At 43.8% G+C, this 16,890-nt stretch overlaps 1 protein-coding gene across 1 annotated transcript in view; it reads right to left on the reverse strand.

Annotated features, from left to right (window-relative positions):
- The window catches only part of HSD17B4 (hydroxysteroid 17-beta dehydrogenase 4), a 258,525-nt gene that overhangs the window by 164,886 nt on the left and 76,749 nt on the right, over window positions 1–16,890 (reverse strand). The window contains exons 7-8 of the mRNA XM_083151604.1: window positions 15,825–15,909; window positions 5,826–6,013 (exon numbers count right to left, since the gene is read on the reverse strand). Of these exons, the coding sequence (XP_083007730.1) occupies window positions 5,826–6,013; window positions 15,825–15,909 (273 nt within the window). The remainder of the gene's footprint in view (window positions 1–5,825; window positions 6,014–15,824; window positions 15,910–16,890) is intronic.

Here is a 16,890-nt window from a genome sequence, read left to right on the forward strand (position 1 = left end):
TATTTACAGTCAAGCTGGTGCTTGCTGCTCTTGTTATCTAGGTCACAATTTCTATCTTCAGAGAATATCCAAAATATTTTTGCCAGCTGGACATAACGACGGGTCCATTTATTTTCATTTATTTGCCCATGCTCTTTTTTTCTGTAAACCTGCTAGGCGCAATTCTCTGCCTTTCCGAAGACATACAGTATTCTTGCCACTAAAGAAGATATCAACCCAGCACGCTGTATAGGGAACCAGACTATTCCTTAAAGCAGGAAGATGACCCCTTTCCCACATCTAACAAACACGACCACCATATTGTTACCCAAACCACAAAAAGATCCTCAATTAGTAGAATCCTACAGGCCCATTAGTCTAATAAACACAGACATCAAATTATTAGCCAAAATCATAGCGGACAGGATGCAAACAGTACTCCCCACACCAACACAACTAGGATTTATCCGCGGAAGGCACTCAGTGAAAGGTATTAGAACAGCCATAGCGGCGGTGGCATCGTCCACCCTAACCAACACCCATACCAATATTCTACTAAGCCTCGATACCATAAAAGCCTTTGACACAGTCCTATGGCCCCACCTTTTCCAAACTTTAGAACAAAGAGGTTTCAACACAGCGCTGATAGATTTCATTAAATATCTATATAATTCCCCCACAACTAGAATCATGATAAACGGCACCCTTGGTAACCCAATAGTGATGCACAGGGGCACCCGCCAAGGTTGCCCTTTATCACCCCTGTTATTCAATTTGGCTCTGGACCCATTTCTACGCCTTCTGGAAGCCGACCCCATCTTCAAGGGCATATCAATCGGATCCAAGGTTGTGAAGCTCACCGCCTTTGCGGATGACATCTTACTATATATTTCTAACCCGACGGAGTCTCTCCATCACATTATGCAACTGTTTAAACACTTCAAAGAAATATCGGGCTTCGCAATTAACATGCAAAAATCCAAGGCACTTTCCCTGACATCGCACCCTTTACCCACTGACTTCACCAAAAGTGTACCATTTGTTTGGGCTACTAACTCATTCACATATCTAGGCACACAAATCCCCCGACATCTAGGACAGCTTTATAAATTAAACTACACCCCCATATTCCAACAGTCCTATGAAGAGCTAAAAAATTGGAAAAACCTACCCATCTCCTACATTGGGAGAATAAACCTAATCAAAATGGTAACTTTCCCACGTATAATGTACCTTCTGCAGGGATTGCCCCTATACATCTCCCCAAAAGACATTAAAACCTTCAACAAAAACGTCAGAGAGTTTATATGGAACAACGGCAGACCCAAAATAGGCCTAATAAAGCTACAACAGCCCAAATGGAACGGTGGCTTGGGCCTACCAGATATTAGACAATACAATAAAGCCACAATGTTCCGCTACCTTTCAGACTGGTTAGCCGGGACAGAATATTATACGTGCACTTCTTTGGAAAGAGAGATGGTTCCGGGAAAGTGCCTACTGTCATTCTTGCACCTACATGACCAAGAGGTCCCCACACAATCACAAGAAAACCCCTTGGTATGGAATACGAAAAAAACATGGCACTGGGTCAGAGGCCAAGCAGGCCTAAACTCACACAAATCAATACATCTTCCATTTATAAACAATACAGATTTCCAGGAAGGGTCAGCCACATACCCGTTCAATATATGGAGAGTGGGGGGCGTCACAGGCATTGGATCATTGGTTGACAGAGCAGCGCGTAGACCCCTAACCTTCTCAGAAGCGAGAGAAAAATTCCCCTGCATAACGGGGCACCCTCTGGCCTTCCTACAAGCCCAACATTATGTTTCCACGGTAGTCCGTAACTTCTCAGACAAAGACTGGAATAATACCATTGATACCCTCTTAATACAACCTCCCCTTGAGAAAAAAGCTATATCCTGCTATTATCAACACTTCCGAATCATTCTAGATTATGCAACCAGCAAACAAGGCATAGCCCAATGGACACTAAAATTCCCACAATATGACACAGATGACCTAATAAAATTCCTCTTAAAATCCTGCAAAACATTGCCCTCATCTTCATATGTTGAGATGTTCCTTAACATATATCACAGAGCCTACCTGTCACCCCACCGGAGCCACTTAATGGGCCGAACAAATTCGAGAGCTTGCTATAGATGTGGGGAACTAGAGGCGGACCTTTACCACTGCTTCTGGTCATGTCCAATGGTCAGAAGCTTCTGGCTCCAAGTAAAAAGGTATGCAGAAACACACTTGGTAAATTATGTCCCATTCGTAGATGACTGGGCAGTATTGGGCGTAATCCCCTCAGACCTAAGAGTAACAAAAGGTTGTAGAGACCTATTGCTCGCCATTAGTGCAGCCGCAAGAAAAACCATATTACAGGAATGGACATCAACGTCCTCCCCAACCTTCCCCCTGTTTAAGCATAAACTTTTCCATCTTTTTAGAATGGACTGGGTTGAAACCACTTTAAGCAAGGAATCCAAGGTAAAAAAATTCTTCTCAATGTGGGAAAGTTACATAACAACATTATCTTTAGAAGTGAGGCAACAGATACACAAAAGTCTAAAGGACACATCCTGGTACCTGCTACGCGTGATAGCCGAGGATCACCCTGTGGCTGTGACATATTTTCCTCACTTAGGCATTCTTATTTTTTTTCCACTACTCATATTATTTTTCCCTTTCAGGGGTTGGCGGGGGCGGGGTGGGGGGGCGAGAGAGAGGAGCACACCTTTTCGATTTTATAAGTCCACTTCTGGACTTCTTTTGATTTTTTGTGTTTGTATTCTTTTTTGTTGTTACAACACCTTGTACTCATAATTAATTTATAATGTTGCTAATATCGGAGAATTACTAGTACATCGTTATGTGAAGAAAAAGGAAGAAAACATTGACTGTCATATTATGTTTAAATGTAAGATCTGAACAAAAAGAACTACTCAGTGATGAAAACGGAAAACTTAATAATGTGAAATCAACAGCCGATGTCATAATGCGATGTAAAATTTCTTTTTATTGAATTGTTACTCAATTGTTGCAACAAAACATTTCATAATGTACAAGAAAGTGCTTAATAAAAATATTTTTCAAAAAAAAAAAGCAGGAAGATGGTCATGTAATAACAGGGAGCTCATATTCAGTTAAAAAACTTTCAATATGCCTCAGGAAAATGCTTTATAGCAACTGTATCATTGGTCTCTCCGTCTTCATGCTATGTACCCAGGTTTCGGATAGGCATTGGAGGGAATATGGAGAGGAAGGCACCTTTGCTCACATTTGGTGACAGTGTTCTAACATTAGGGGCTTCTGGGATATAAATCACCATTTAGTTCTCTGCCGTGGGAATATTTTACTCCCACGTTAGATGATCATGCTAGAGGGCAGTGTAAACAGTTTTTCCCATTTACAGCAATAGGGGGGAAGCCCAACCTCTGGACCGCAACGTCCTGCGGTCAACATGGAGGTTGGGTGGGGGGCGCACACAACCTCCGCTGCTGAATGCTGTACTCTGCAGACATCAGCGGAGGCAGGGAGGAGGTGAATGGATGTCTGTGTGCGACATCCATTCACCTCGCAGACGGGGGCTAGAGGAGGTGCATGGGGGCAGCCCAGCAGCTTACATTGGTGCTGGGCTTGCCCCCAGTGCGACGATTGGTGGTCCCAGCGCTTGGAGATGATGTTATCTCAAAACACCTTCCCCATTTACACTGCGGGTCGCCACCGCAGTGTAAACGGTGCAAATCCTGGATCCAATCTGGCTTGGGACAGTGTTCCAAATAGCGGGTTGTATCTGGGATTTGGGTGTAAAAGGGGTATTACTTTACACCACAAACCACTACTGCCAACAGCCTCCCCCTTCCTTCTCTTCCCTTATCCCTTACTAACACTTCTTCTTTCCTTTCCGCTTTCTTCCATTCCCTGCTCCTTTTCTCTTAATTCCCCTCGAGCCGCCTGGGAGCCCCACTGGCGGCAGGATCACATGAGATACATCGCATGCGGCCCTTTTGCATCTGCTTTATCGCATGCGACCCCCGCTCCCTGCCACCTAGAAAGGGTCAGACACAGAGAGCATATGTGCAGTACTTATGATCGCCAGGTCCAATTCTATGCACATGGGACCGCGTATCGGATCAGACCGGACGTCAAAAACATGCATTTAAACCCGATTTATTGCTGTGATCCGCCAGAATCAGGTGAAAATAGGACCCAAATCGCATAGTGCATGGGGGCCTTTACACTTAATCAGAATGTACTGGTATCTTATAGCTATGTACTGGTTTTGTAATGCCTCTGTACTTTGATTTCATTGCTATTCGCTCGTTTGTAGATACCGTGCTATTATTGTTAACTATTATAAATAAGTATTTTCTCAAAAAAAAAATTTCAATACAGTATGTTGATCTGCACATTTTGTTTGTCACACAGAGAGGGAGACGTATAAAGCGGTAAAAAGAGTGAAGAAGTTGGCAATTGGAGAAGTTGCCCATGACAACCAATCTACTTATTTTATAGAATGTACTTGAGACATGCTACCTCAAAGCGGTTTATCTCCACTCTTCTCATTGCTTCATACAACTCCACCCAGAATAACGGTTATTCAGCCATTTTGAACCATTTTTTTTTATTTTAATTGGCCTTGGAACTGTAACTAAAACTGGTATTAAGGTCCATCTTAACATTGGGCTCAACGGGGCAGCTGCCAAAGGGCCCCCCAATTCTAGGGGCCTTCGAGCTGAGGAAAATATGGTTATGGGCATCTGTATCCTCTGCTTCTAGGGAGGCAGTAGAGAATGCTGCCAGGTCTCTCTGATTGTGAATCACACAAACAGAGCGGCCAGGTAGCATTCTCTTCCTGCCTCCCAGCCTGCAGCCAGACAAGCCGCAGGTACTGCCAACAACATACTCGCACCAGCAGGAATATCCTATGAGGCCAACTACAAAGTACACTGGGCCATGACGACAGCTTTTCACGAGAACGCAATCTAGCGTGTGCTTCGCAACAACACCACCCTGTGCGGGCAGCTATAGACACAGAGTCATGACAAGGAACAACTCGCACACAGACACCTGTGTGTCTGGCCTACAGACCAAGGGGCCAATCTGGTTCATGCGGACCTGTCGCTACTCAAAGCATATGATTTATGAAACAGGTCCACAACTGTGTGCCTGACATTCAGGACTGAGAGGCCATTTAATCAGCACTCTGTTCAATTGCCTCAGTTTGAGTGTGGACTTACTGGATGTCAGACCATTGACACTACTACGCATGATATCGGTAAGCCATTGAGCCAAACATTCTTTATTCATGCCAGATAAGCAAGTGGGCAGAATGCATTACCATACTGTATCAACTATTTCAGTAATTGCAGGGAAATACTTGCTATCTACCTAGTAATCAGTTGTGCAGGTGTTCTGGGCATTTTATATTTGTATTCATAAGGTATCTCATGGCTTTCTACATACATTACTAAATTTCCATTTCCACCTATAAATATAGGGTACATTCTAAATATATGTATTAGGTTGATGAACCCCCAGGAGTTTTGATTTAATATTTGTAATATTGTTTCTTAATAAAATATATTCTGCTTAATTTTGTTGTATATGTATAAATTAAGCACCATCTGGTTTGTGTGTTCTTCTTGGAGTCCAGATTACTAGTTTTTCCATGCCAAATGTTACCTAACATTGAAGCTATAAAAATAAACCCTGTTCGTGCAATAGATTTCATATTTCATGGAACAACACAATATTTCTGCACGGTTTTCTACGTGCAGCTAAAACACAGTTAGCAGCAAGTAGCATCTTCTATGAAAAGGTCACTGTACCTTGTGGCATAACTGTCTGAGTGAGCCTGGAACCAGCAGTTGGTGCAATTGAATTACAATAGATGTTGTACTTCACCCCCTCAAGAGCGAGAGTGTTGGAAAGTCCCACTAGTCCAAGTTTAGCAGCACTGTAATTTCCTTGCCCAAAATTCCCATATATTCCGGCTGCAGATGAAGTCATTATTATCCTAAAGAAATAAAATAAAGATACAGTTAAAGATGCCATTAACTTAAAAAGACATTATTACATTTATGCACATGCAAAGGAACTATTAGTGTAATCATTTTTATTTATAGAGCCCCACCAAGGGTCCATATTACTGTACTGAGAGAATTACAATAGTGAAAACCAACTATACAATTTAGACAGACAGTGCATGGGAGGAATAATAATAAAAAAAGTTTTAAATTAGAGAACGCTGTGTGCACAGCATATCATTTATAGTTGTACTGTACATTAATGGCGACATATAATCTTCTAGATTCAGAAAAATCTCCTGTTTCAATTTTATTAATATTCAGGGCCAGATGTTATCAAGCTTCAAATAGTGATAAAATGAAGAGTGATAAACAACCAGCTCCTACATGTCATTATTCAAAGAGCCTGTGACACTCTCCATGTTATTCCTTTTTGAAGCTTAATTCATTTGGCCCTAATTGATTTAAAACACAAATGAATGCCCTTTTACTGCACTTACCGTATATACTGTACTCTAATATAAGCCGAGTTTTTCAGCACTTTTTTTGTGCTGAAAATCGGCTTATATTCGAGTGAGGGTCACATTGCGGTGAGGACGGAGCTGCCAGATGGAGGTGGGACACGGCATGTGCGCAGGCTGTCACTCACACTGACAAGTCCTCCGGCGCAGCTCAGCAGCCGCATCCAGGAGCGCAGTCCACCTCCTGGTCACACAGCAGCACAAGGAGGAAGCAGCGGCCCTGACCATCTGCAGCCGCTGGGAGAGGAGAAGGAGAGCAGACCAGGGCGGTTGCGGGAGGGACGGTGTCTCGAATGGCACTGCAGCACCACAGGCCCCAGCACACTTCAGGTACTCCACAGCAGCGCAGGTCCCACAGAGTGGGGGGAGCAGGGGAACCACTGATGCCAGCAGTGTTCCGCCAGCAGAGGAGGGTGAGGTGGGCAGACTGAGTGGCCTGGAAGCACACACATTGTAGTGACTGTCAGCTGTCACTGTCAGCTGCAGGGAGCGTTGCCGGTGTGCAGACATCAGATTGCAGCTGCTGGCTGCTGTCAGTCAGTGGGCTGTGTCGTGCTGTCTCTTATGGAGGGTCCTGCTGTGCTGCTAGTCCTCCTGCTCCAGCGCGGCCAGCCTCCAACCATTATCTGTGCTGCTATCTATTTTGCTGTTGGTGTGTACTACTACTGGCTCTGGCATCTTTACCACTTTCCTCCACTCTGCCTAATCCTCTCCCCCTCTCCTTTGGCTCCTAGGCTTATACTTGAGTCAATAAGTTTTCCCAGTTTTTTGGGGTAAAAAAAAGTATAAGTCGTAGTAAAAGTATAATTCGACCCGAGTATAAGCCGAGGCACGGCTTATACTCGGGTCGACTTATACTCGAGTATATACGGCAATTCAAAACTATACCCATCTTAGAAGTACCCCAATCTTCAGTGAACTAGGTTGTTCCATTTGAGAGATCCCTACCAGTAAATGGGAAATATCAACACATACACAAAAAAAAAGGTAAAACATAGGCCACTCACATTTATGTAAAAATCAATCTATCTTTATTCTTTAAAAAATGTGCACTGGGCGTGGCTACGGCGGCAAGAGGATAGGACGTGTCACGCTGGGGCTCCCTAGACACCTATCCTGACTACATATCCTGCACCGGCGATCTGCTCCCCTGAACCCCCGATTACCTGCTGTAGCCCCCGCTGCACCCGGCGAGCCGACTGAGACCCGTGGGCGCTGCTTCTGGAGCCTGGGAGCCGGGTGTGTGAACTGCGGCCTGCTCTCCTTGGAGTCCCCGGCACTTCCGGCCGGGCGCGACCTCTGCTGCTGCTGACGCGGACGGAGGGAGGTTTCATACTCCAGCCTCCACTTACTATGGTAAAACAAAATCACAGTACCCCTTCGGCCAAGCTGGCAAGATATGCAAGGGGCCCTGGGACGCAGAATCAGTCTGCATCTAATGTGGAGGACCCGCCTGACACTGAAAATCCAGCTGACCCCAGGGAGCTGAATGCTGATGCATCTCCTGCACCTGCATCCTTACAACAAATTCTAGATGCTATCTCCGGAACTGAAAAGAGGCTATCGGACAAGATCGAAAAAGTGCAGTGTGATCTGTCACTGCTCCGACAGGATGTGCAGCGCATCCGTGAACGAGTGGGGGAGGTCGAAACTTGTGTATCTACAGTGGAGGATGTGATTGATCCCCTTAAAACCACGGTGTCTACTGTGTCACAACAGGTCACTACTATCCAGAACAAATAAATGGACATGGAGGGCCTATGAGAAGAAACAACGTGCGATTTGTCGGTCTGCCAGAGAAGGAGGAAGGCTCAGCACCTGAGACGTTCCTGGAGGAATGGCTCCTAACGACTTATGGTAAAGAATCCTTCACTCCTCAGTTTGCGGTAGAAAGGGCACACAGGGTCCCTACTCGGCCTCTCCCACCTGGGGGCCCCTCCTAGGACATTTATTGCGAAATTTCTACACTACAAAGACCGGGATACAGTTCTACGGTAGAACCGCACCAGGGGTCCCATGACCAGGAATGGTGTGACTAGCTCTACATTTCCCGACTTCGCCATGGAGGTGCAAAAGGAAAGGGCTCTGTTTGTGACCGTGAAACGCAGGCTGAGAGATTTGAATCTCCCATACTCTATGTTATTTCCAGCCAGATTGCGGGTGGTAGCAGATGGCGAAATAAAGTTCTTCAGCAGCCCTCGTGAGGCGGCGGCATGGCTGGATCGCTTTGCACCCGGTGCTAGACAGCTGGCCCCGGCCTGATTCTTCATATGACTATGTGGTAAAATGTGGTTACAAACATCTTGAAAATGACACAAAGGTTCCTCTTTATTACACATGGGTTGGGGAAACTTTCAAGATCAGTAGCTGTGGACATTGCGTTACATATTTTTGATATTGCCGTTATCAGTTTGCTTTACATAAGGGATGTGATCCATGTTGGGTCTGTGGGGTTCTTTATAATCTATGCTCTGAGAGGGGGGGGGGGGGGGAGTTGATTTAGGGCTCATACTTCTACTAATATGTGTCTGGGGGGCTCCCTTGCTTTTATTGATAGCTATTACTTAATTGCCCTCAGAGTTTTTGGGGGAGATTTCTACTCTGTTCCGATAAGTTAGTAGTTAAGGGATTCAAGTATGCCATTGTTCGGGGAGGTATACAGGGAGGGGGTGAGTTATGGGGGAATCTTCTCAATTATTAGAAATTGATATTATGGCCTAGATATTTTGAATGTACAAGACTCAGACATTAAGTGTTCAATATTGTCTTTATTTCTATATATGCATAACTCCATATACTTAATACATTTGTATGCAGATTATATTCATGGTTCTGGATATGCATAATTATCTTTATATGTGATTGATTAATGTACTACTGTGCTCTGTACATTTTTTTTCCTTTATTGTCCAATAAAAAAGATTCTATTAAAAAAAAAAACGTGCACAAATTTGTTTGAGTGATATTTAGAATATGAAATGGTCTTAAAAATGTGTAAATTTCCTGGAGGTGGTATAAGTCCAAAACAAAAGTTCTATCAATGTTGACATATTTCGTATTGTACCGGATTTGGAACTATAGACTGTTGATAAGTTTATGCTCAGGATCCAAGACAATAAAGGACCTGTGCCCAGTCTTGTTAGTGATATAAGTCCTTTTCAGGGGCAGAACTACCAAATAAATTGGAGGTGGCTGCCACTAGTCTCCTGCTATGGAGGGGGCACCTATCCTCTTTTGTCTCTGGCTCTGCTGTGTAATAAGTCATAGGAGACTCTGCAGTAAGGTTAATGTTCTGTACTGATTGGAGGAGAGCCCATTACATGCTACTCTGGCCTGTGGAGATGATCAACAACAGCAGTACATGGGAATCTTCACTCCACCAGTCGGCACACAGCTTCCCCTGCAACTTCTACCAGCCAGTACCTCACATGCACATACTGTGAGTAGCTACCAGCCAGTGCCAGGAGCCCCACCCTCATAATTTTCTATGCCTATGGCTCACACATGTCAGTGGTATTAGACAGGAATGGAGCTTATAAAGAGCAGTGTAGAAGTAGTAAAGGGGTGGGGGTATTGGGCTGCAGCCAGAGACCAATAACCTGCTCTCCTCCTGCAGCCTTACCCTAATGCAGGGCTGGGCAACACCGGCCCTCCAGATGTTGATGAACTACACATCCCAGCATGCCTTGCATCAGTTTCAGCATGGCCACATAGCAAAACGAATGCAAAGCATCCTGGGATGTGTAGTTCATTACCATCTGGAGGGCCGGTGTTGCCCAGCCCTGCCCTAACCTCTCCACTAACTCTAGCCTCCCTCTTCTACAACCTTACTCTAAGCACCCCCCATAACCTCCTCTCCCACAGCCTTACCATAACCTCTACCCTAACCTCCACTCCTGAAGCCTTACCCTAACCCCTCACCTAACCTCCCCTCCCTTAGCCTTACCTTAACCTCCCCTCCCACAGCCCAACTTTGCAGTACCTAAGGTGTTGATGACATCAATTCAAATATGAAGGGTGACAAGGTCAATCAGTTCAGCTGCCTGGCTGTGAGTGGACAGATGTATTAGGGACTCTGCAGTGACCTCTGAGGAGCCTCTACACCAGTGTCAGCTAGCTAAATTATTAATATTGCATTAAGTGCTGCACCACTGCTCGCTTTATCTATTTATCTATACATCTATCTATCTATCGGTCTTTCTCTATATCCATATCATGCCTCTGGACAACTGGGACAAATTTACACCACGGGTCCTTTCTGCAAATGAGACTTCTCTGACAATTTAGGGCGGGATGCTGTAACATCAGCGCCCCCGGTCCGCTGCACATCGCCGGCTACCACGGAGATAATTATCGCATATGCTGTAACATATGCGATAATTAAGGCAAAGGACAGCTCTTGCATTAAGAGCTGTCCTTTGCGATCTGGCTGGCGATGTGCAGTGGGTCCCGGTGGCTCCCCCCTCCCTCTCTTAACCAGCCGTATGCTGCTGCTGCCGAGCACAGGTGAGGGGCGGGGGGGCGGGTGTCTGTGCGGGGAGGTGGTGGGTCACGGTAGAAGCCTATATGCTTTTGCTGGCGATGCCCCCCGTCGGGTTACCCAACAGGGTTTTTTTTAGAGGATCCCACAATGCGGTAAAAACCCAGATAACAGGGGGTTTTACCGCATTTTTCCCTTTAGAGAATCTCCCCCTAAGTCTATTAAGCTTCTGCAAAAGTCTTACATAGCAGTCTCCATTTAGTCCATTATATTGCAAACAAATGTGTAGGACCATTAGCGACTGGGATATACTCTGTAACAGATACAAACTACACATTTACCATTTTTCAATCATGATAACCATTAAAATCAAGTATTAACTTTATAGCCACCTAAATCTTGAGCTTAGGTTTGCATTTTCATCTTAAATCAACTGTCACCATGGTAACAGTATATACTGTATATGACAAGTGGCTACTCGCACGCAAACACACAAACCAAAAATAAATAAAAGAAACACTATCTTCTCCACATTTGCACATATTAAACTATCAAACGCATTCATAATTACCAGTAAAATAAAACACAAACTACTGTATGGTTTATGTAAACCAATCCAAATCTCCTATTAACCCGATGCAAAGATAATTTATTGAGTAAGTCACAATAATTACTGGCAAGCACCCAGAACTAAAGGCAACATATTATTTGATATTAAACACTAATCAAGAATGTGCAACAAACCAAACAAAAAGCAACATATTTAGAAAACACTTAAATTGATGTGAAATCTATCTACTGCTTTAGGGAAAACAGTACAGCAGGTCAAGAATAGTTCACATTGGCTGGATTCAATCCAGATTTGTCAGTGAGCAGCTGCTGGAAGACGTGTATGTAGTGTTTGCAAGCCCAGTTGGCAAAGCAGCTGTTGGCATGCCATCAGTGTTTTATTATCAGTTATTATTAAAGTCCTGTGTGACAAAGGCTAGAAGATGCTATGTTCTAGAACAGATAAATATACACATTTAACAATGCTGACAGATATTTCTTTAACGGTAGTAGGCTGGTGATCATGGACTCTGCACACGTCCCATGTTCTGACTTGTGTTACTGAGTGACCTTAGGGCTGTTTCACACAGTACGGTTCCTGCCGCACGGTGAAATCCCGTACGGCCAGGGAGCCGTGCCGCACTCAGCAGTTGTGAATGGACACTATTGTGTCCATTCACACGGGACGGCCACGGCCCGGCCGCACGGCTGCAGCCGGATCCCCCCACTGGAAGGGACGGCTGCCGGGCTGTGGCCATCCCTGCCATTATAAAATTCTGAGTGCGGCGCGGCTCCCTGACCGTACGGGATTTCACCGTGCGGCAGGAACCGTACTGTGTGAAACAGCCCTCATGAGACCTGTGACCAAATGGAATACAGAAGGCAGTGCACTGCAGTGCTTATTTGGCAACACTGGGAAGTAATAAAGAGGAAAGCTCTGTCTATAAAATAACATAGGCTCCGGAGAACTAGTTTTCTACTGACAATATTCATCCATCATTCATTCGGTGTGTTTACACTATAGTATTTTAATTACAAAAGCAACATATTAATAGTATTCAATGGGCAAACATAAAAAGCTAAATAATACCCATTTTACACCAGCCTAAAATAACCCGGGTTTTTGCACCCGAGATTCCAGACGGAGTAAATGCTCCCATTTCAACCCAGGTAGCGAACAGGATTCAACCCGGATCACTGTGTGGTGCAAACGGGTAACCCGGATTGATGCGACCCGGGACACGTTCACTGCAATGCAAAAGCAGGCGCTCCCAGCGCGGCTCAGGATCCGCCTCCGGTGATGTCGCCCACTTGGCATTATGCGGAGTGGGGAGGGAGGAGGGAGGTGTAAAAGGTGTTACAAGCCGGGTCCCACCAGGGTACAAAATCCAAGGTGCGACCCGGCTTGTAGGTAAAAGAGGTATAACAGACCTAGGCTTCATTCCAATATGCACTTATTTCGGATTAATTATATATATTTTACATATTATATATACTGATATATAAAGCCGTTTCAGACTTAAAGTTAAGTTTAAAAGTTAAAAGGATGGTAGGACAGGAGGGTACGATGAGCCAATGATCATGATGATCAATAACCAATCATCTTTAGAATAGACAACAAAAACATAACCTATATAATAAAAACAAAAACACAATTTATTATTCAAAACTACTAAACATATAATTCTACTTTCAGATATCAGTGACAATTTGTTAGGTGGTAGAGGACTGAGCTAACCTAAACCACAACCACATGCCAATACATTTGGATGATTGTTTTAAGAGGGAGTAAAAAACATTATTTCCAACGGTTAGGAACATCCCACAAAACTACTAACTAATCAAAAAGTGTAAATAAGCCACATTGGTGTCCTCATACACTTAGCCGTGAGATGCCTGGGGTAAGTGAGCTGAGCAGAGCGGTGTACCATAAAAGCATTTTCTTTATTTTCTTTACATTTGCTTCTTATACGCACCACTGATGCAGTGTTCTGCCACTTTAACGACACAGGAATTTGTTTTAAATATGTACAAATTCGCAGATGAAGCACAACGGAACTTGACTTTGTGCGTCACCTGTGCTGCATCATAGCACGTTGTACACAGATTGAGACTGGTATCCTATTACATTTTCTCATTTACAGCACAGTAATAACTATCTTTTTAGCCCAATAGTACTATACAGTTAGAGCTAATTTTCCTCGTGCAGTAAAGGACTAATTATCGGGTGATAGCACATGGTATCCAGGATAAGTTCCAAGACCCATGTATTATCACTGAAAAACAAGTCTTCTTAGGCTGCTCCTGAGGCATTATGCTTTGCTGATAAGTGCTGGCTTAGAGGACTTATTGGATAGCCCCAGTGCTTAAAGTGGTCCCAGAGAGGTGGTGGAACTCATTTCCTGGAACCCCCCCCCCCCATTAGGTGGAGCCCTGAGTACTGCCAGGGTTTTTGGCACCCAATGCAAACTAATGTATGAAATTTGTGCCATACTTCTGATACTTTATAAAGAGATAGTGATCGCAAAATAGTACTCCCAATTCAAATTATGCAACACAGTAGCACAATCATATTTGCATTACACCACATGTAGTGACCCTGATTTATGTTACAGCACAATGTAGTGCTCCTTTTTCATGTTATGACACATAAGTGTCTCTTTACATGTATGCACACAGTAGTATACCTTGCACATAATGCCTACAGTAGTCATACCCCTAGCAAAAAATGTCCACGGTAAGTGCCTATTTCCTACATCTGACAAATTGCACATATCTGTCCCTTTCTGTCCAGCAGCTACCTCTCCTCTCATATTCACCTGAGCAGTGGTGACAGCATGACATCACATACACTGTGCCAGAAAAAGAAGCCGCTGTGACCGGCTTTTCTGTTGGAATCACTGTCCAGGGCTGTGGTTTAGCTGGAACTCAGTTCCTCCTACCACCACAGGTGGCGGAACTCAGTTCCACTTAACCCCTGGATAGCCCCGATAGAATCCATTAGCTGCAACAATTTACAGCAGCAAATTGGGTACCTGCATCAGACCGAATCGCACATAGATATATAAGGGTCGAATTAGGAATTGATCAGTGTAGTCTCATGTAGTGTATTTTTGCATTGCATTGTGACTAAGATGCATATTTAAAGCAGAAAATGATGCTTACACAAGCCGAGTTGCATGGGACATGACACACCAAGCAGGGCTGTTTAGCACCACTTCAGCAATAGTTTATGAAAGACATCATCATTTAGGAGAACAAGTAGCAGTAGTAACCAGGAAGCAGATGCAGAAACCACCAGACGGCCCCTCAGCTCTCCGAGCGGAGGCACCGGGGACACGTGTAGTCACTTGCCTGCGGGGGGAAGAAGGTGAATCAGTCTGGCAGGGTGAGACCCCTTGTCATGTGAGCAGTGCAGTGACCGGTAGAAGGAGGGAGTGGTGCTGGGGCTGCATATGATGTTGGTGAGGAGGTGGCAGATGACTGGCTTAGCTGCTTTATATATACTGCATGCAAACAGAGAAACTGGGTCCAATACACACACGCACGCACCTGCTCAGCATGACAGAGGCCTGGCTCCCAGCAACAGGGGTTCCAGAAACAAGGCAGCAACCGTGTAAGCGGCGATCGCCCTGTCTGTCAGTCTAACAGGTTTTTAACTAGTGAATACAGGTCGAGTATCCCGTATCCGAATATCCGTTATCCGAATTATTCCGAAATACGGACATTCCAGAAAGTGAAAAAAAATTTTTTTTTTGCTAAAAACTCACTGGGGACATATGTAACAGCATCACTGGGGACATGATATGTAACTGGCACTATATATGTGCAAGACAATGATTGCTTGGCATTCAAATTCAGTGCTGAGATAGTACACACATTTTGTTTCACATTTTGAAACCTTGTTTTTTGAACAATTAAAATATGTTTGTGTGTATTTTATGTGGTAATAAAATATATTTGTGTGTATATTATGTGTTTATACAGCATAAATGCAAGATACTTCAAAATACATCATTGAAATATTAAAATATTCCGAAATACGGAATAATCCGTTATCCAAAATTCTCCTGGTCCCGAGCATTTTGGATACGGGATACTCAACCTGTATATAATTATCCTATTACATTACATATACATATAGTATGGCGCACAATACTTTTAAATATCACAATTATGTATCCACTAAGAAAAACAAAAATACCACTGTACTAATCAAATAAAAAAAATAGTCTAAAACTGAATTTGTACCTTCCAAATTTTTGATTCTTCATGTGATTCCATGCTGCACGTGTAACCAGGAAAGACCCTCTTAAATGAACTCTATGAATAATATCTGCCAAAAAAAGAAAAGTGGTTTTAGTTGATACTTTATATAGGAAGGAGGAGCGAGTACACAGCTACAGATTTGTCTGTCTGGTGAGAACAAAAATCATGCAATGTATAGAAGCATATGCCAATCATTTATTTGCTCCCAAAAGTGGAAAATGGACAAAGACTATTGTTAAAATAAATTTGTTAAATGAAATGCCTTTAACTAATTTTTCTGAATGATCGTTAGCGGTTATCAAGTTTTTGGGAGCAAACGATATGCTCACATACATTACCATTTTTTTTGTTCCCACCACATACATTGGACAGAGGACTTATTGGATAGCCCCCGATATTCAGCTGTATACCCAGCATTAAGCAAATAATCTTATCAAGAGTACGAATCATTACATAAGACAAGTGTGGATATAGTGGCTTCATAGAATACGAGAGGTCAGAAATATCAGAGATAATGTATGCTGCCAAGAACCACGGTCCCTTAAAGTTGATGCGATATGCCTACGTCACTTCCTAACCTGTTTGTCAGTACTTCATTTTTTACTTTATTTATTAATTATTTGGGGGTGGGGTTGTTTCTGATCTAACAGTTCTTGGATGGGCATCAAAAAAGGATTTCTTGTGGGATTTCTACTCACCCTTTTTTGGTTACAAATTTGTTGCCGAGCAACCATTCGCGGTTGCTCAGCAACAAAAATGTTGCTTCAGTCATTGAGTAACTCAGGAAAGGGTTAAATAAAATAGATATAGTGTATTCCAGTATTGATGGTTGTTTGGTTGACTTAACGTGAGCATACAGGGGGGTATGCAATCTGGATCACGGCTCTCGATCCACACCGACAGCCGTGATCCTTGCCCGTTTGCGGTCTCATCAACCGCAGAACGACAGGTGGGATTCAATGTCCCGCCTGCCCCTCAGCGCAAAGGGGGCGTGGCCGCAAAAATGGCGGTGGATTGGCAATCTGCGTCCAGGTCCGCGACATTCCAC

Source organism: Crinia signifera, chromosome 1, assembly GCF_055691185.1.
Source record: "Crinia signifera chromosome 1, ASM5569118v1, whole genome shotgun sequence".
Taxonomy (NCBI): domain Eukaryota; kingdom Metazoa; phylum Chordata; class Amphibia; order Anura; family Myobatrachidae; genus Crinia; species Crinia signifera.